Source organism: Humulus lupulus, chromosome 8 (assembly GCF_963169125.1).
Source record: "Humulus lupulus chromosome 8, drHumLupu1.1, whole genome shotgun sequence".
NCBI lineage: Eukaryota > Viridiplantae > Streptophyta > Magnoliopsida > Rosales > Cannabaceae > Humulus > Humulus lupulus.
Genome location: NC_084800.1, coordinates 140,757,542 through 140,777,965, shown reverse-complemented (window position 1 = coordinate 140,777,965; position 20,424 = coordinate 140,757,542). Strand labels below are relative to the sequence as shown.

Sequence of the window (20,424 nt, the reverse complement as noted above, 5' to 3'; positions counted from 1 at the left end):
TTTATTTGTTTCAAATATATTTTGATTTTTTTTATAAAAAAAATATGTTAGTATGTAATGAGTTGACTTTTAGTTGTTCTTCATTTGTTGTTTTTAAATGTGTGTAGTACGCAGTGAGTTAATGTTTAGTTGTTGTCTTATTGATGTTTTTGTACTGTTTAGATTTTATGTATAGTTGTTTTCATATTTGGTTTTTAGTTATTTAAGTTTATTTATAGTTGTTGTGTTGTTATATTATTGTCTATTTGTTGTTTAGTTGTTTCAAGATATATTTTGATTTATAAAAATAAGATTAATATTTAGTTGTTATCTTATTGTTGTTTTGTATTTTTATAAATATAAAGTTTTAAATACGTATTTTTTGAAAATTTAAGATAATATTTTTGAAAAAAAATACCAAAAACAGAATATATTTTTAAAAATCTCTAAAAGAAATTGAGCGAAAACTAAAATGATGTTTTTATTAATTTTCATACATGTGTTGTTATTTTACAAAATGAAAACTTCATGCGACCACCTTGACAGTGGACAGTCGACACACACATCACATTATTATTATTGTCACGTGATTCTTTTGCATATATTAGAAGTGCAAACGTGGAGGGAACACCCAAAAGCCCCACTCAGATGGTAAAGTGTGATAACACGCGCGGTCATCATGCTCAAAATATTATGTTGCAGGCAGAAGAACTAGCACACACAGTTCAATCGATCAATACGACACCGTGTGTGACTAATTAACAGAAAAAAGAAAATCTCCGACTAGCTGTAGTGCTGCACAATAAATAAAGCAAAGTAGTCAAAGAAGGAACACAGTCTGAAAAAACCCAAAAAGATTGTGAATTTCCAGCTCCAATGGCGGCGTTGAGCTACCAAGTTCTCAGACCGGTCAGGGTCTTGACCTCTGCCAGGCTCTCTTCCTTGGTCTTGTCGATTCGGTGCTTTTCTTCTTCTTCTTCGGCGGATGATTCGAGTGTTGATCTTCTACAAACGGCGTCGTTTCGTGACCCCAAGCGGACAACGAACCAGAGCGTTCCTCTTCGGCGAGAGCCAAATCAGAGGAATGTTCAGTGGGTTTTTCTGGGCTGTCCCGGCGTCGGGAAGGGAACCTACGCTTCTCGCCTATCCAATCTTATTGGTGTTCCTCACATCGCTACTGGCGATCTAGTCCGGGAAGAACTTTCCTCTTCTGGACCCCTCGCTCCTCAGGTCTAATTTAGTTTTTTTTACAAAAAAAAAAATAATAAAAAAAATCTCAAAATTATTTATCTTTAATTTCGATTGATTGTGTAATGGACCGGCAATAAAGGAAAAAGAAAATCCTGGAAAATTGAAGAATTTAACTGTGTGGGTTTTGTTTATTCAAATCTTTTGTGCTTTCGATTTTGTTTATATATTTTCGGGTAAAAATTTGTGCAGCTTGCAGAAGTTGTTAATCATGGAAAATTGGTTTCAGATGAAATTATAATAAACTTATTATCCAATCGGCTTCAAGCTAAGGGTGAATCTGGCTTCATTCTGGATGGTTTCCCTCGAACTATAAGACAAGCGGTGAGTAATGTTGAAGCGTGTAGTTTGCTCATCCTAGCACTTTTCTTGTTATTATTTATAAGAATGTTGATTTTTATATGTGATACTCAATAAGAAAAGTAAATATTAGATTTAAGGGGTATTCATTTGTATAATATGAGCCGTCAAACCTATTGTGAAATATGCTAGAGTTTCTTATTGCCAAAGATTGTAGTAGTGTTTAGTTGGAGGACAAGTTTTTATACACACATATAATTTGTCTGTCTGATCTAGTTTGATATGGTTTGCCGAGCTTTTCAAGAAAAGGGCTGATCAAAGTGTTTTAACTGGTGGGATTAAACTGCTGGGAGCAGTTGAATATAAGTAGGTTGGTTTCCCATCAACTTCTCTTTCCATTAGGTTAAGGTATAAATAGCTATGATAATGATAATCAAAGGAGTTATCCTACCCTTTCTGAGAGTTTTGCTGAAAAATGAGATACGAATTAAGTGGCGTTAATGCAAAATATCATTTTTTTGGTCGCATGTGTACCTTGAAGCTTTTCTTTCTTTCTTTCAAAAAACAGGTCATTCTAATAGTTGTTACAAGGACCATATATATGTATCATTCATATATTGTTAATTTTTTGCAGGAAATTTTAGAGAAAGTGACTGATATAGACTTGGTGATTAATCTAAAACTCAGGGAAGATGCTTTACTTGCAAAGTGCCTTGGAAGAAGGCTTTGCAGTGAATGTGGTGGAAATTATAACATTGCCAGTATCGACATTAAGGGAGAGGATGGGAACTCAGACATGTACATGCCTCCGCTTCTTCCTCCTCCTCATTGTGCATCAAAGCTTATCACAAGGGCTGATGACACAGAAGAAGTTGTTAAGGAAAGACTACGTATATATAATGAAATGGTACTCCTCCAGTATCTATGAATCTCTTTTTTTTTTCTGTTACACAAGTATCCATTCATATTATACCCAAAGAACATCTTTCCCATTGTGAAAAAGCACGTGATACGAACTATGCTGCATTTCATGAAAAGGCATTCATGTTTTGAGTAACTCACTGGACCACTACGATAAATTGGTTGATCTTATTTTTATATATGACTGTTGCTTTGACAATTTCCATATCAGATACTTGTCTGAGCATGCAGCAATATTGCTTATGGTTTGGTCAGATATTTATGTCTTGTGAATTTGAATTGTTTTGGCAGAGTCGCCCTGTGGAGGAGTTCTACCACAGTCGTGGGAAATTATTGGTATTTGATCTTCCTGGAGGAATTCCAGAATCGTGGCCAAAGCTGCTTCAAGCTCTGAATTTAGAAGACCATGATAAGCAGTCTGCAGCAGCCTAAGCTCGTAAGGCGCTGTTCCTTTCAGTATGGAGTAGGTAAGTTAGATCATTCTTTGCAAGGTGGACATGCACATGCACATGCATTTAATTATACAATAAGCTTGAGAAAATGGTAAGGTGGCTTTGAATTGGGGTTTTAGAGATGTGTAAATAAAACGAGCACAAAACATTATTTGGAGAAGATGTTATGAAATTACCAGTTGCGTTGCTCGGTTGACCGATGGTTTAGCACAAGTGGTTGTTTATTCGGACATTAAAGTTATGTTCATTAAATTGTAGTAAGGTGGGATCTTTCGACCAAGTGTTCCCAACCGATAGAGAAACTGAAAAACCTTAAAGATTAGTAAATCATTTATGTACAAGGGATAGAGAACAATTCCTCCTATATACACACTCACACAATGTGATCAGACTTTTTTTTCATACATGTGAACAGAGAAGCTTGATTAGAAATATGAATATTATCCTCAAAATATTTTATAAAAAATAATGATTGGGAGACAACCGCACTATAGTTATGAATGATTAAAAAAAATGCTTGATACAAGTAATTTCAGATATATTTTTGTGTATGTTTAGTATCCCTTTTCTCAAATTCTCTTTCAAGCGTTGTGTTACTAATTGTTTCACTAAAAGAGGAAAATTCTTGATATGGATAGTTGGGGGGTTTTAGCAAAAGGATAACTAAAATATATATTATTTTTCCTTTTAATAATGGTTTTTTTTTTCAGATCCAGTTTTCATTCTTTATACTTGATTTTGATTTTGTATGAGTTAGGTCCCAATATTTTTAAATCCTATCAGTTAAGTCCTAAATACTATTTCTATTTCTTTCAAAATACATAAAAAAAAATAGAAAATAAATGATAAATCATTCTTAAAATATTTGGGTTTTTTTTGGATTAGACAAATAATGTAGAATATTAACATTTATGCTACCACATAGCAATTTAAACATTTATATGACAACACCCATTTATTTTACAAAAATACATTCTATGCTACATACCCATTCACGCATGCTAGAAGCTTTGCAACCAGCAAGGAAAAATCTTCATGAATGCCAGTGAGAGAAGATCAACATGAATGCCAATGATCAAGCTTTAGAAAGAAAAAAACAATAATAAAATCCAAGAGAAGATCTCGATGCATCAAGGGTAAGCAAATTCTCAAATGAAAACTTGTTCCTCAAATTTCCATAAACGCCGATTAGCACCAATGCGAAATCAACCATTACAGTGAAAAAACAATGACGATCAGCAATTGGAAAATCACCATTTTCAACCACCATCAAGCTATCCACAAAAAAAAAAAGAACTACTTTTCAGTAAGACTTGGAAGCAAAGATGGAAAAAAAATCAAAAAACAACTTCACATTAATGAGATGAGATAGAAAATATAGTGAAAACAGAGAGAATATTTTGAAATTTATATTTATCAAAATGTTTATGTTGTATTGTTGTCAGGTTGTTTTTGTATTTATGTAACTGAACTTGGGATATAAAATGTATAATTTCTACCGAAAACACTGTAATATATATATATTTTAAAACTGAGATTATGTACCTTTTAGAGAATGGAATCAAATATCAATTATGGTACAAACAATGAACACGGGATGATAAAAAAGAATTATGCTAATTTCAAAGCAAGTGAAGTATTTATACCAAAGGATTGCTAATATGAAAACCTTATTGAGAAATTATATCAGCAACAACAACGAAACTCAGAAACAACAAACATTGAGTTATAGTATCAAGTGAAATAATGTTGAAAATAGTAAATGACGATAATCTCATTTTTTACATTCAACTGGACTTGAAAGAAACGGTTTACACAAGGTATCCTTAAATAAGGCAACACAATCAACCATCCATTTTTTCACCTTTAGAGAGTTAACAGTAACACAAGAACATAACACACAAAATGAAAATTCATAAATATGAAAAACAGCCCACTAGATCGATCTCGAATAAACACCATAACAACTATGAGCTAATACAAAAAATGTATAGGCAACGCAAGATCAACAACAAGGCAACGTTTCGTAAAAATTTAAAGAAGAAGAAGAATGAATGAGAGAAAGAGAGGTGTTGGGCACCAATAACAAAAAAAAAAAAAAAAATTGAGCAAAGTATCATCAACAACATCTTAACTTATCTCATCTAAAAATGAATAAAATGTTTCTTAAAAGTAGGTTCACCCTTTTTTTTCATCATTTTCAACCTTAAAAAAACTTAAATGTTTAAAGTTGCTAAACAATAATATGAAAACATATGAAAAGAAGTATATTTTTATAATATAAAAATGATATTGATATGCTCAAATGAAAACAACAATTAAACAACATCAAAAAGTAAAAAGAAAAAAAATAGTAAAAAACACGAAGTAACTACATAGAAACAACATTAAGAAAACTAACAAACACAAAACATAAACTTAAAAGCAACAACACGAGAGTTAGAACATTATTTGCAAAATGGAGAGATGGAACCAAATCTTGACCGATCAGTAACTATTATGAAGTATATGAGATCAAAAACATTATATTGATCTCTGGAAAAAAAGAACGAAAATGAAGATGAATAGAAAGTGATATGGAGAAGATGAATACATAGTAAAATGAGTATTGTGTATTGGTTAACATGTAATAAAAGAAAATGACAAAAATGATTAAAATGTGTAAGAAGAACAAGTGGGTAGGGTGTCAAAAGCTTATCACTTGTCATCTATTGTATGTTTTGTCATCTTTTACTTTTATTGAATTGTGTGGCTATACAATATGTGTCTTCTTTTTAATTTATTAAATTATTATCCATTTTATGTTTATGTTAGAACAAATACTTATTCCACCTGATTTTTTTTAATATATATATATATATTTATATATATTAAGATGTTAGATAAAATGATATAAAAATATTTTAGCTATTTGCATTTGTCTTTTGTTTGAGATATAAGAATGAAATAGGGGTCATTCATCGGGAAAGAAAAAAAATTATGAAAATATGGGTAGGGAAATAAGTATTAGAAATAAGAAATAAATAAAAAATTCAAAAAGCTTAATAATAATAATGATGTAAGCGGAAAGAGTGTGGAGTGTACAAATAACATTTGTATAATATTTAAACTTATATAAACGTGTATAAGTTAATTGAGAATAGTAAAAAAAATAAAAATACCGGCTGATAATATTTTTGTATGAATGTTGCTAATTTTGGTACTTTGTGTAAAATTCTCTTTAATTTATGACAATGACAAACATAACTTGAGAAAACAAATATTTTCATGATATTTTTAAAAACACATAATATTTTTTAAAAATAAATTAATGTTTCATTAAAAAAATATTATTAACTATATCGTTGTTTTATAATTAATACTAATAACAATATTTCTTGATATTATCAATATTTATTATGTTTATTTTATATTTTTTAAAATTATTAGTTATTTATGTGCATATATATATATAATTTGTTATAAGTTGCATTATAGAAAAAAAATAAGTATAGATGATAAATATTGATAATCTCGTGATAGTTTAATTATTGATATTAAAAAATATAAGAATTTTTTTAATGAAAAATTAATTTAATTTATAAAATTATTAAATATTTTTTAAAATGTCATGAAAATAAATAAAAAAATCAATTTCATGTTTGATATTGTCAAAAATTAAGTGATTCAATTATTTTTAAAAAATTTTGTCGCAATAATTTTTTTAAGAGCAATTCATCTTTTTTTTTATATCATATTTATGTATTTTGAAAGAAAAACAGAAATAAAAATAACATTTAAGCACCTAAATGATATAATTTAAAAATATTGAGATCTAACTAATATAAAATTGACTTTCGACAATTAAGTGTTACAAATATAAAAAATAAATATTGCAGCTGAAAAAAAAAATATTTAATAATTGTAGCAAAAGGATCCGTTTGTTAAATTAAAATATGATTTATCGACTACAAAAGCTGATAAAGTGGCTGAAACCCCGATATAGAATGACTTAGTATGTTAAGGGTAATTTGCAAAAATAAAATCAACATTTATAGTGGAAAAAAAAGTACACAAACTCTAATTTCTTAAAAAAAATATTATTATTTTATGTGCATGGCACGTGGATAATACTGTGGTTTTGAATTCAAAATTGGGTCCAATACATCATTGAAGATGGATTGTAGCGTACGTACGGCTTTACAGCTTTAAGCCCATCAATTTTGGAGTACTCAGCAGACTCGTTGAGAAGGAGAGTAATAATTAGAGAAATTTACATTTGTGACTTTTTTTTTAGGGATTTTTGTAATTATATACCTATAATATAAAATGATTATGAAAATCACCTACAAAATTTTATTTACAAAAATATCTTGCCACATCATCAAAAATACTAGATTATAAAAGTAATATACATGAATTTGAAACTTTTCTGAAATCTCGATTTTCCCATTTTTTTGGGTTTAAAAAAGTAATATTTTGATTACTTAAAATATTAATAAGTTACTATTTAGTTACTTTTTTCACCATTTTTATATTGCTTTTTGATATATATATTTTTTATTTTTTTCATGGTATGGGCCCCTTCTCTCTCTCCGCAATACTCTTTTTTTTTTTATTAATTTCTTACATTCCTTTTTATCTTAATTTCAAAAATCTTTTCTGGCCACATCGCTAGTCGATTGGGCTCAAAAGTGGTATCACCGCGACCTACTCTTCAAGGTGATCATTTTGATATGTGGGAAGCATATATTTTTTTGCCGTCGCCGAAGAAGATGACCGAAATAAAAAGTAACATTTTAGTTTATTTTTTATATTGTGTTGACCAAAAAGTAACTAAATTTTAAATTTTATCAAAATTTAATATACTAAAATTTGTATTCTTATTTTACATTTGAAAGATACTATATTGTATTCTAAACAACTTAACTTTATTTAAAAATATTCCAAGTAACTTTTTAAAATAGATTTTTTAGGATATTGTTTAGTAACTTTTAAAAAGAATATAAAAAAATATTATTGTATAGTATACTAAAAATAACTTTTAATAATAAGCTATATAGTAATTTGTTATATTTTATTGTAACTCATTAGTTTCTAAAAAATGTCTAATGGACAACATAAAAGTTTCTTAAGTAATAAGACACCATAATATAACTTCAAAAAAACTAATCAGCGTCTTAAGATAAAAAAAGTTTCAAAAAATAAGTATTGGAGGTAACCAAAATGTATATAAAATAATATGCTATAAAAATAAATTTTTTCATGAAAAAACTAACTAATTTGTAACTTAATAAAATTTTAAGTAACAAAAATGTTACTTTTTAAACCCAGAAAAACTAGAAAAACAGGATTTCGGGAAAGTTTCAAATTCAGGTATATTACTTTTAGAATCCGGTAATTTTTTATGACATGACAAGGTATTTTTGTAAACAAAATTTTGTAGATGATTTTTGTAATTAAATTATAAAAAACAATAAGGAATGTAAATTTCTCCTTTTATATCATCTTAATTTCAAAAATATTTTTACCAATCTTAATTCCAAAATTACTGTTGTTCATACTATTTTTTACGAACAATATAATATTATATTACTTCTTTTTCTCTCTTTTCTTTTTTTTCTCCACAATTATAAAATAAAATTCTTGCCACACGACTGGTTGTTTGGGCTCAAGAGTAGCACCATTGTGACCTACTTTTCAAGGTACTTATTTTGATATGTGGGAAGCATGTATTTTCACGTTGTGCTTAAATCAAACACAATCATTTGGTTGCTTATGATTCTAATAAGATACTAATTAGTTACCATTCTACACAAAAATTATTTTAGTTAATTAAGTCCAAGCTTATTTTTGGAATTTGGTTGATAGTTTCTATTATGTATGAAAAGTAACTTTGTAGATGTTTTTCAATTTATTTAAGTAAAAGTTAAATCTAAGAGTTCCAAAAATGTGCATTATTTGCTATGATTTTAAAGTAACTTATAAGTTTTTTTTCTTGGTTAATTAATATACCTCTATAATTCACATGTAAAAAAAAATTATGAGTGATTAAAACGCATATTATATATATTTATATATTAAAACATACTATGTAGTATACTAAATAGAACCATTTACTAAATATGGCAACTTGGTATACTATATGTTAACTAATTAGTTTGTAAAATAAGGTTAAAGGTTACCAAAATATATCTTAAATAATAAGATGCCATAATATAACCTAAAAATAAATAATCGGTATCTTAAGATATCTACAAATAAGATTTGAAGATAACCAAAATATATATGAATTAATATGGTCTAAAAATTAAGCTTTTTATGAAAGTAACCAATCAATATCTTATTGGCATTGTAAGTAACCAAATATGTGCATTATTTTTCTATGATTTTAATGTAACTTGTAACTTTCTTTTTTTCTTGGTTAATCACAGTATCTCTATAATTCACATGTAAAAAAAGAGTGACTAAAATGTGCATTTTAATTTTTTTTTTTTAAAAGAGTTACTATGTAGTATACTAAATAGAACTAGGGGTGCTCAGGATCCAAACCAATCCAATTACCCCCAAACAAATCCAATTATAATTTGATTGAATTAGATTTGTAAAGTTTGATATTAATTAGATTTGATCAGATGGTGGATGAGACTATGAAAATCCAATCAGAAACCAATCCAATCCAATTACAATTAAAATATATATTCTTTTTATATATCATATTAATTATAAATATATTTAATTTTCTTGTATTTTTTCTTAGTTTTTAGAACTTTGGAGATGTTATTGTTGTTATTTTCATGTTATGTTATTATAACACTTTAGTTATTAGTTTTGAGACATTAGTAATAAAAATTTAATGGACTTAATGTTGTAAACTTAATATTTCAAGGACTTAATGTGACAATTGCAAATACTTAATTTAGTATTATTACTACATAGTGTCTAGTTTTTGTATGTTTTTTTTTACTTGCTAATTTCTTTAATTTTAAGATTTATGGTCAAATATAAAACAACTGATCTAATCCAATTATAATTGGATTTAATTTTTAGGCCAAATCAGATTGGATGATGATTCTCAACACCCAACCTTTAATTGAATTAGATTTGTTGAGGGTAAAAAAGTTGGATCAGATAGGATGAGCACCCCTAAATAGAACAATTTACTAAATATGGTACTTATTATACTATATATATGACAACTCATTAGTTTTTTAAATAAGTTTGGATGTTACCAAAATGTATCTTAAATAATAAGATACAATAATATAACCTAAAAGTAACTAATTGTATATTAAGATGTATACAAATAAGTTTTGGAGGTAACCAAAATGTATCTCAAATGTTATAATCTAAAAATATTTTTTATTAAAAATAATAACCAATCGTTATCTTATCGACATCGTAAGCAACCAAAAACTAATTTTTTACCACCCAAAAAAACAAAAAATTCGAGAAGCGGGAATTCCCTGTGTTTTTTCATAATCCAGTCTATCATGTTGATGTGGCATGTTATTTGTGTAAATAAGTTTTTCTAAGGTATTTTTGGAATTAAGTTACATTATATGTATATATATGTAAATTTCTCGACTAATTATCTTATGGATCGTTTGGTACGAGGAGTTCACAGTTTTCATATTACTGTGAAAGTTGAAGAGAGTGATATGTTAGACTGGAAACTTACATCATAGTGTTTTGTGAATCTTATCAATAATTCCTAGACAAATCACTTTCTCTATTTGGTTGTGCATAGGAATCTATCGATTTTTCATATTTTCATAAAATTAAATATAATATTATATTTTTATCAAAATAATCTATAATATAATCATAACTAGAAAATTACATTTAAATTTTTTTACCAAATTTTCTCCTAAATTATAATTTATGAACAATTTTACTCATGAAATTAATTTTAACAAAATAAAAAAAATGTTGTAATTAAATACTAGAATAAAATATAATTAAAAAAAAACACAACAATGACCTTATTTTATTTGTTATTTTAAACTAAACTAATGATAAAAAAAAGGTTTAAATATCAATTTTTTTTTTAAATAAACAAGCATTATTTATCATTTTATAGCTTATATTTATTTTTTTATATTATAAGTTTAAAAAATAAATTAAGTTATTAATTGAAAAACTATTGGTAAGATTGTTTTTTTAATTTTTAAAAAATAATAATAATTTTAGAGTGTTTCACCTTATGGAGTTCAGTTTATTGGACTAGAAAAATTCAAACCCAATACCAAGCATGAGAATTTGTCTAGTTTCTCATTCCCGTCTTCGAATTCCTACATACCAATCAATCCCTTAGAGAAATGATCGAACTCACTTTTTATTTTAAAGAAAATACTAAAATTGAATCCAACAATTCCTTAAGAGTGTGATGTTACGGTAGTATTTTATTTACTTTTTTTCTTTCTTTCGGAAAGTGATTTTAAGATATGATACATCTTTTACAAAATATTTATTGGAAGACGGTAAAATTATCGTATATTATACAAAATTTTATTTTATTATACCCATTTCTTTAGTTTATTTAATTCAAAATTTTTTAACTTCCTTTTTAGACTTTTTTTTTTTTTTGCAACGATGAATAATTAACTTCCTCTTTAAACTTAAATGGGAGTGATTAGTGGGATTACACATACACTACTAAAAAATTATCGTTGTACCACAATTTTAAACTGTGGTAAGAATGTTCATACAACAGTTCTGGTACTGTTGTACCATGTAGTGTAGTGACATGTACTAGCAGGAGACGACAATTCAAATAAAATTGTTGTCTCATGTACGACAGAGAACGACAATTTATGGGCAAGTGTTGTAACATGAGACAACATTTAAGTAAATGTTGTGCCATGTGGTACATTAGAGGACATAATGTTTTAAAATGATGTACAACACACAAAAAATGGGAAATTTTGCCCTATTTTAAATCTCTACATTCATTCAAAATTTATTGTATAATTACAGTATACTCTAAACAAAATCACTCAGCATACAAAATCAACATAATTCAGTATATTATAAAGCTAAACTTACAAGATTAAGATATATAATTCTTGCCTTAACTATGTAAATACATCTTTGTCTTAACTATGTAAGTATCCTTACAAGATTAAAATGTAAATACATTCTTGAAAAAAAACTATGTAAGAATCCTTTCCTTAATTATATAAGTGCATGCCTTAACTCTAATTAGTTTATTTTTTAATTCTAATTTTAAAAGTTACCCTAGCTTCGGCTCATCCGCTCAAGGAGCTTAGCTGCCCATTCATTTAGAGTTTCATTGATTTCTTAACTAAAAGCTTAGTTTGGTTTGGGTATGGCTTAAATGGGGGTGATGGATTGGATGAACAATTTTTCGGTGTTAATTTTTAATTGGTAAGTTAGAAAGACAAAAAAGAGTTTGTTCCTTCATTTAGTTAGTTTATTTTGTTGTGGACGCTTGTATTATAGTGGTATTGCAAAGATTACGTGCATGATATTATGTTCTAATTAATGATTTGTACTTATATTTTGAAGATGGTAGAGTATTATAGTGGTATTACATAGATTTCTTCTATGTGTATTATGTATTCGAAATATTACAGTGATTTGTTATCTTGGTATAAGCATTATATTTAATTAATTAAAAGTGGTAATAAAATATAGGGTCGTAGAAATAAACATTGCCTTAATTGCGTTTAACTTTGTATTATATTACCACTATTGATTTGTACTTAAATTTTAATAAGGTAGAGTAATTTGATGAGTATACATTGATTTTTGCATTTTAATAAAGGTTATTTGAAATTTGTGATTTATTTTTTTGTTTTAGGCATTGTGTTTCACAAATTGGAAATAGTGATTAAGTATAGGACAGTACCAATAAATTAGAGACAACTTATTTTCTAGGGATCAATGTATAAATATTTTCTAGATAGGTGTAATATTGAACATTCCTCAACGATGCCTTCATGTCAGTAGTAATGCCATATGCATGTGTATTAGCATTTGTTGGAGGAATCTGTACTGTATACCTATTTGGTACGTGAGTGTAACATTGATCATCCACATCTATTTTGGATACATACCTGAGAAATTTTGTCCTTTCAGTATTAATATCTATTTGAAATTTTTGAATGTTTGATGACAGTTATGTCTCCTAGAAAACAGAAGGAATCCAGCAAGGATTGAGGTGTCGATAAGCCTAAATCGAAACGATCCAAAAAAACTGATAAACTAGAAGAGAAAGTTGTACCTTCTGAAGTAATAATTTTTCATATGGACATATTATAGTTATGGAATTTGTATTGTTTTGTAATTATTTGTGAAATTGTGATTTCATTATTTATAACTTATACACTTTAACAAACACAGACTCTTGATCCACATTCTATGGTGCAATTGCTTTCTCATCTAGAAAACTCTGCACAACAAATGCTTAAATGATCAACTAGTAAAAGTCGTGAAGGTTCAAAGAAAGTGACTGTAAGAAGAAAGTTGAGATAGATGAGAACAACTCCAGTGACGAGGGTGACAACAAGAAAGTTCAATGTCAGTGTTCGTGTGAGAAGCTGAATAATGTTGTCAGCCATCTCAATAAGGCGCTAAAGAAGGCGATCAAATATATTGGATTTGGTTCCCTTCTTATAACCGACATACCGACCGTAAGGGGTAATTTGATATGTTATATTGTGGAGCATATTGACCCGAAGGAGTTTGTTCTTACCATTGGTGGTGTCAAGTACCCTATTACTGTGGAATCTTCTGAGCATATAATGAGGATCAAAGATAGTGGGGAGGATATTGTTGACTCTAATGATGAAGAGTTCAACCATTTATGAGATTTGATTGTTGGAGGAGAGAAGCATATTAAAGTTCAGACACAAGTGGAGTACCTTCAACAATATGACAAAACGGATGATGAGTTCATTGATCGATTTATGTTGATTGCACTTGGTTCCTTTTTGGTTCAGACCTCGGGCATATATGTGAGGTAGGAATACATCACCCTTTTGTGTGATGTAAAGAGGATAAAGAAGCAAAATTGGGCATCCTTTGTCCTGAACTTTTTACACACTACATTTTAAGATTTACAAGCGGAAATTAGACCAAAAGAATAAGTCGACACCGTATATTCCTGGTTGCACCTTCTTCCTCCAGGTAAAGTATTATACTACAACTCAGTTTATTATAACCTTTCTCTATATGTTGAATTTGATGATAAGTTAATTTTTTTTTTTGTAGTTGTACTACTACAATCACATTCGTATTAAGCGTGGGTACATGAAAAAAGATATTAGTCATCTTTCTTTTTGGGACTCCGAAAGAGTGGGGAGATTACCCGACTTTATTTCAAAGAGGGGCGGTCCTTGGGAGGGAAATGTAAGTGGAAGCCATTATTTTATTCCTTCTCTATGGAGTGCTAATTTGTTTTTGTGTGAATAATTAGTGAGTTATGTAATTATCTATTTTTTTGGAACAGGTTCCTATTGTTAGTCCCATTTACAAGCCATCTGTAAAGGTTGGTGGACATGCTTTTGGAGGATCAGGCGGTCAATTTGGACCTTCTTCAGCACATGTTGCAATTGCATCTTGAGGGATGAGCTTAGGATGAGGGACGAAAAGTTAGAAGCTTCCCATGTTAACATGAGAAGAGTTATTGAAGATTTCTAGCGGGAGGTATCACAAAAGACAGTAAGTGAGAATGAAAATTTGAAGGAGTCTCTCCTGAAAGATATTTTGAGAGAGATTGAAGAAGAAAACAAGAAACGTGAAGAAGCAAAAAAAAAAAAAAAAAAGATAATAAAGACTCATATGACAGTGTTATTGAGAAAGATGTGGATGATACATTTGATGTTGATGAAGACTCGAAGGATGATGGTGGAGATGACTTGAAGGATAAATATGGTTATGAGTGGGTGGCTTTTTGGCCTCTTCGTGATCAGGAGGTATATCGAGGATCGATGGATGGGGAAGATTTTGAAGGGGAACAACCTGATCACGTAGAAGAAGATGGGGGTGGGCATACTCTGAAGAGGACCATTATGGACATGCATAATCAGTCCATTACTCCTAAGATTGAACTAGATGAAACATCCAAATTGATTGACCAAATTGTGTTGGAAGTTAGTAATATTACTGTAAAAACCATTGGCATTGCTTCAAAGGCTCATATTACTTCTAAAGAGAAGGAGATGGTTGAGGGTGACACATCTAATGATAAAGGGAAAAATGCAGAGGATATAACTAAGATTGCCAAGAAGAATGAAGACCCTACTCCCATTGCTACAAATGAAAGTTGTATTGAAGAAGAAGTTGAAACTTTGGATGCCGATGGACTAGATTCTACTATTGACCGAACTGTGCAGGATATAATTGATTTCAGACGGGATAACATTTTGTAGCGTCCCAAAACTTCGAATAGAATTAACTGCCTTGATTAGTGTTCTGGAAGCACACGTAGTGTAATTAAGTGTGAATTAATTGATTTATGTGATTTATATGTGTACGCCCTAAATATCCACGGGCTATTAACGAGCTGAGAGAGGGCATAATTATATCAGCCACGTGGATGCCATGTACCCGGAGCTGCTGTTACAAGATCCTACCTCTTTAGCTCGAGGTAACCAAAGGCTTAATGAGATTACTAAGGAGTCGGGTCAGAAGTATGGACACCACGGGCTAAGGCTACATCAAGCTCGGGGTACGAGCTTGAGTTGGCACCTCTGACCTTTTATAAAGTCAACCACGCAATGTAAACGTGCATATATCAGACATCACGTGTCTGATCCATCCCTGAATTCTCGGACATGCAGCATAAACGTTAATTATCGGTTTGGTCATAACAGGCTTAAGCTCGGGGCTCGGGGTGAGTCTCGGGGTGTTTTAATGATTAGAGCGTTACCAGGAATTATAGGGTAACGGGATATGAATTATTGGTGTTTGAGAATATCGAGATTAGCGGGAATTGGAGAGCGTTAATTATAATTAACAAGATAGGTGGAAAGTACCGATTTTACCCTTGGAATGACTTTAGAAGCCTTAAATGACTTAGGGGCATTTAGGTCATTTGGGTGGATGTATATGAACCTTTAGTTGACTGTAGAAAAACAGAACAAAAACAGAGCTTTACTTCTCCTTCCTGTACATCATTCTCTTCCATTTCCTCTTTGGAGTTTTTGAGCTTGAATTGGGGAATCAAGCTAGTAAATCAAGGGGCTGAGTTTGTAGACTTGGTTCAGCCATTGAAGGAGGCCTAATCTCGGATTTGAGGTGAGTTTTAGCCATTGGTTTCTGGTTTTACTCTGTTTTAGCTTTGAGTTTTTAGTTTGTAACTCTCTTGATGGATAATTGAATTGATGGAAGTTTGATTGAAGTTTAACTTGGGTTTTGATGAGGGTTTGATATAGATGATGTTTAGGGGTTGGTTTAAGTGTTTGGAGAAGGTTTGGAACTGGTTTGAAGGCTTGGTTCCGAGGGAAAACGCAGGGGAAGCAAGCTGGTGCTTGCTGGTTTTGGTAAAGGGCCGCGACATGGCTATGGTGAGCCGCAACCTACGTGTGATTTCAGAGGTGGAAACGCCTCTGTCAGGAGGGTAAGCCACGACCCATCAGGGCAATTTTAGCCAGAAATGTGTTTCTAGCATGGGGATTCAAGCCTTAGGCCTCGGGGTTGATCCTACTACCCAGTTTAGTAGTATTTGATGTCTTGGAGGCTAGGTTTTGGTTTGGGAACCTTTTGTTATTAATTTTATTGATGGAATCCCATGATTGGTTATGACCAGGTAATCGCTAAAGGACCAAAAGGTTGATCGTTCTCAAGGATCGTTCTTTTGTTCATTCTAGCTCGAATCAGAGGTAAGAAAGCTGCACCCCAAACGTGACATGCATGGTTATTCATGAGGCATGTTGGTTGTATAAATGTGGACATGAATTGATTGTGAAATGCTTAGGAAATGTTGCTCACTTGTGCATGGTACTGACTCATTAGTCAGATTTGGCAAAGGTGCTAGTATCAACTGTGAAGCTGTGACTTATTAGTCAGGTTCGGCAGTGGTACTGGGCACTGGTCACATTGTGCTGACTCATTAGTCAGGACGGCCTTAGCGTGATCCACGCAAACCAACAAAGATTAGATCTAATCGACTTTTTGCATTGAATGACTCAAAGAGCATTAATGCCGGACCGACCTCAGGGTCAATGAATAATATAAGCGCCTGAAGGCTAGTGGCTTACCTAGCAGCCACTCTTCCATTTGAATTAGTGACTTGCCTATCAGTCACTCAGTATGGTTTACTAGAACCTATTGAAGGCTAGTGGCTTACCTAGCAGCCACTCTTCCACTTGAATTAGTGACTTGCTTGTCAATCACTCAGTATGGTTTATCAGGACCTCAAGTGATATTCACTCATTTGTTTGAAAGCTTTGTGCTCAAGTGTGATTATAATGATAATCATTTGATAATGTTTACATATAATGCTATGTTTTCTTGCTGGGCTTTGGCTCATGGGTGCTATGTGGTGCAGGTAAAGGGAAAGAAAAGCTCACCCAGCCTTGAGTGGAGAGCTTAGGTGGTGATGTGTACATATGCGGCCGCTTGACCACCACGACCAAGGAGTTCTCAGAGGAACTAGGGGGTTTACCCTATTTTTGCCGCTTAGGTCGGCGGGGTTTATAATTTTGGAACAGTAATGACCTTTTTGAGTTGTAAATAAATTGTAAATGTTCTTGTGGGCCCCTGAACAGTTTTATGTATCAATAAAACATATCCTTTCCTTTTTACTGGTTTTCACCTTAACCTGTTAATAACACTTAGAACATGTTTTAACCAAATGACTCAGGCAATGAGTCAAATTTCTGGTTCACCGTTACTGTTTTGGGGTAACCAGGGCGTTACAGGTAAGTTGGGTCAACCATGAGTTGGAGAGCTCTGGGGGAGAGGTGTACATTGTCAGCTGCTTGTCCACCACGACCAAGGGAAAGTACAGGGACAGAAGCCTAAAAGCTTGTATTTTTCCATTAGAGTGGCCACTGGTTGTATATAACTTTTGAGAGTTTGTAAATTAACACTTAAACCCTGTTTTTGGGGTCCCATGTTCCAAACATCTATTTTAATGAAAAATTAACCGTTTATGATCAAAATCTTTTAACCCTAATCCAATTGTTGACCTTAGGATCACATTTTTCATAAAATGACTTGATTAGCAAGTGTTGCACTATTTTAACTACACAGTGTAACGGTCTTGGTTATCTAGGGCGTTACACTTAAATAGTTTCCACACCCATAGAACTTCAAGCTAGGGTTGTCTTGGCTCCACGAGCTTCGAATCATGGCCATGTCATGACAAAAATAAGCCAGAGTGGAGCAATAGTAAGCATCGTGAGCTGAACTACCAACACTGTTGTCTATGGCGAAGCGTTCCGGACCAACTAGTTATTGCAAACCTAAACAATATTTTAGATGTCTCATAATTTATATAGTTAAGTAGGCTTGGGAAACACGATTGTTATTTACATGGGGGATGGACACATGGATTAATTTAGGGATATATTCTGATTATGTGAATAACGATGCACTATTTGGAACTGTTGATAATGCCCTTTCTTGCTTTTAAAATATCACGTGTTGTTGCCAATATATTGGGTAAAAAATTATAATTATTTTAATAAATAGAGGCTTAGCAATTCATTCATCATAGTAGCAATTCAAAATTACGTGATAATTTTATTCTGCATACTAGCAACCCTAATGATATATCAGTGTAATCAGCAGTCATAAATCACACGATGTTGCAAAATACTGTAAATTCATAATCAAAACATTGTCAACGTACATAAACTAAAGAAATAATCAGTTTCAACTCTACTAGATTAAAAGACAATACAAACAAAAATAGATTCTACTCCATACATAATATAGTAATTTTATTCATTACAGCACTGAGGCCTTTCCATAAACGAAGATTGAGAATTTTGACCATCAACACCTCTAGGTAGGTATCTTTTGTATTCAGTAATCGCTTCATATTTCAAGTGTGCGATGCAAATATTCAGTCCAACACGTTCAACAATTCAGTCACTCTCCTTCTTCTTCATATTTTCCAACTCTACCTTGAGTTCGTCAATATTATCTTTTAGTGAAGCAACCTCAACCTCTAGCTCGCGTTTTTTGGTGCTCTTATGTATTGTCTCCAATTCGACCTCTTAAACTTTTTTCTCAAGATCAGTTGGATACTTCAAAGCATCATCTGGTAGGCTTTCGTGCTCTTTCCACTTATAATCTTATGTTTCATCATACACTTGATCTTCACTGGAATTTGATGTTCCCTAAGTTACCATGGTTAGTTGGGATATGATTTCTTCAAGAAAAATTGCACTTCGGGTTTGGAGGTGAAATATAAGCCATTTTGACCCTCATAAATCAATCCCCAACATGTGTGTAGAGTACGAACCGATGTGAATGTCAGGTCAAATCAATACCAATAAAAAAATATTGATTTATTGACATTAACCTTAATAAATAAAAGATAATATCATTAAATTAAATAAGTATTACAAGTAGATATATATCCGCCTAAGCAATATAAACACCATAAAACAACAAAAGTTATGATGAGGTATTATAATTGTTACCAAAAAGTGTGCATTGTTATACGTGCAAGTCACGTCAAACATTAAACACATAATCTAATTTCTTAGTTTGTACTTTGAATGAGATCACAAAGTACATGAGTTTTCAAATTTTAATGAATCAGAATTAAAAATTTAGGGAATTTTAATTTTGTGTTCCCTCCTAAATAGAAAAATTTATTTCACTTCCCGCTACTAATATAATTATGTACAAAATTAGTAGTAACACTTTAATATATTGTCCAAAGTATAGTACAATAGTATGCCTTGATAATTACAATTAATCGATTTAAAAAAAAAAATTATGATGATTCTAAGGGCAATTTTATTCATAATATATATTGTATTAAACAAATTTAATGTAGAGAATAATGTAAATTTTCCTAACTTGAATCATAATGAAAAAAAATTATTCATAAATTATAACTCATAAATTCAATAGATTTATTCAAGACAAGATCGTTGGTCTGATCAATCCATCCAGTCATCCGGTCCCTATTTAAATAGGGAAGTCTTCACAAAGGGTCTCTATGGGGCGATCAGGTAGCTAAGCCATGTGATCTTTCCCAGCTAGGGTGGATCCCATAATATTTCGTCTTAGGATAGGCCTTGGTGCTAAAAAAAGTCATGATCGTTTGTCCGGTCGATCCATCTGGTCATCCGGTCCCTATTAAAATAGGGTAGTCATTGCAAATGGTCTCTGTGGGGAAATCAGGTAGCTGAGCCATGTGATAGTTCCCAAATAGGGTTTATACCACCATATTTCGTCTTAGGATAGACCTCGGTGCTCAAACAAGACATGATCGTTGGTCCAATCGATCCATCCGGTCCCTATTTAAATAGGGAAGTCTTCATAAAAGGGTCTCAGTGGGGTGATCAGGTAGCTGACCCATGTGATCTTTCCCAACTGGGGTGGATCCCAC

General features: G+C 31.1%; 1 protein-coding gene across 1 annotated transcript; it reads left to right on the top strand.

Annotated features, from left to right (window-relative positions):
• The first annotated feature begins 617 nt into the window (after positions 1-617).
• On the top strand, positions 618-3,304 carry LOC133798516 (probable adenylate kinase 6, chloroplastic). The gene is made up of 4 exons (XM_062236835.1): positions 618-1,209; positions 1,420-1,551; positions 2,162-2,434; positions 2,740-3,304. The coding sequence occupies exons 1-4, from the start codon at positions 856-858 to the stop codon at positions 2,878-2,880; spliced, it is 900 nt and encodes a 299-aa protein (XP_062092819.1). The 5' UTR covers positions 618-855; the 3' UTR covers positions 2,881-3,304.
• Positions 3,305-20,424: the final 17,120 nt, after the last annotated feature.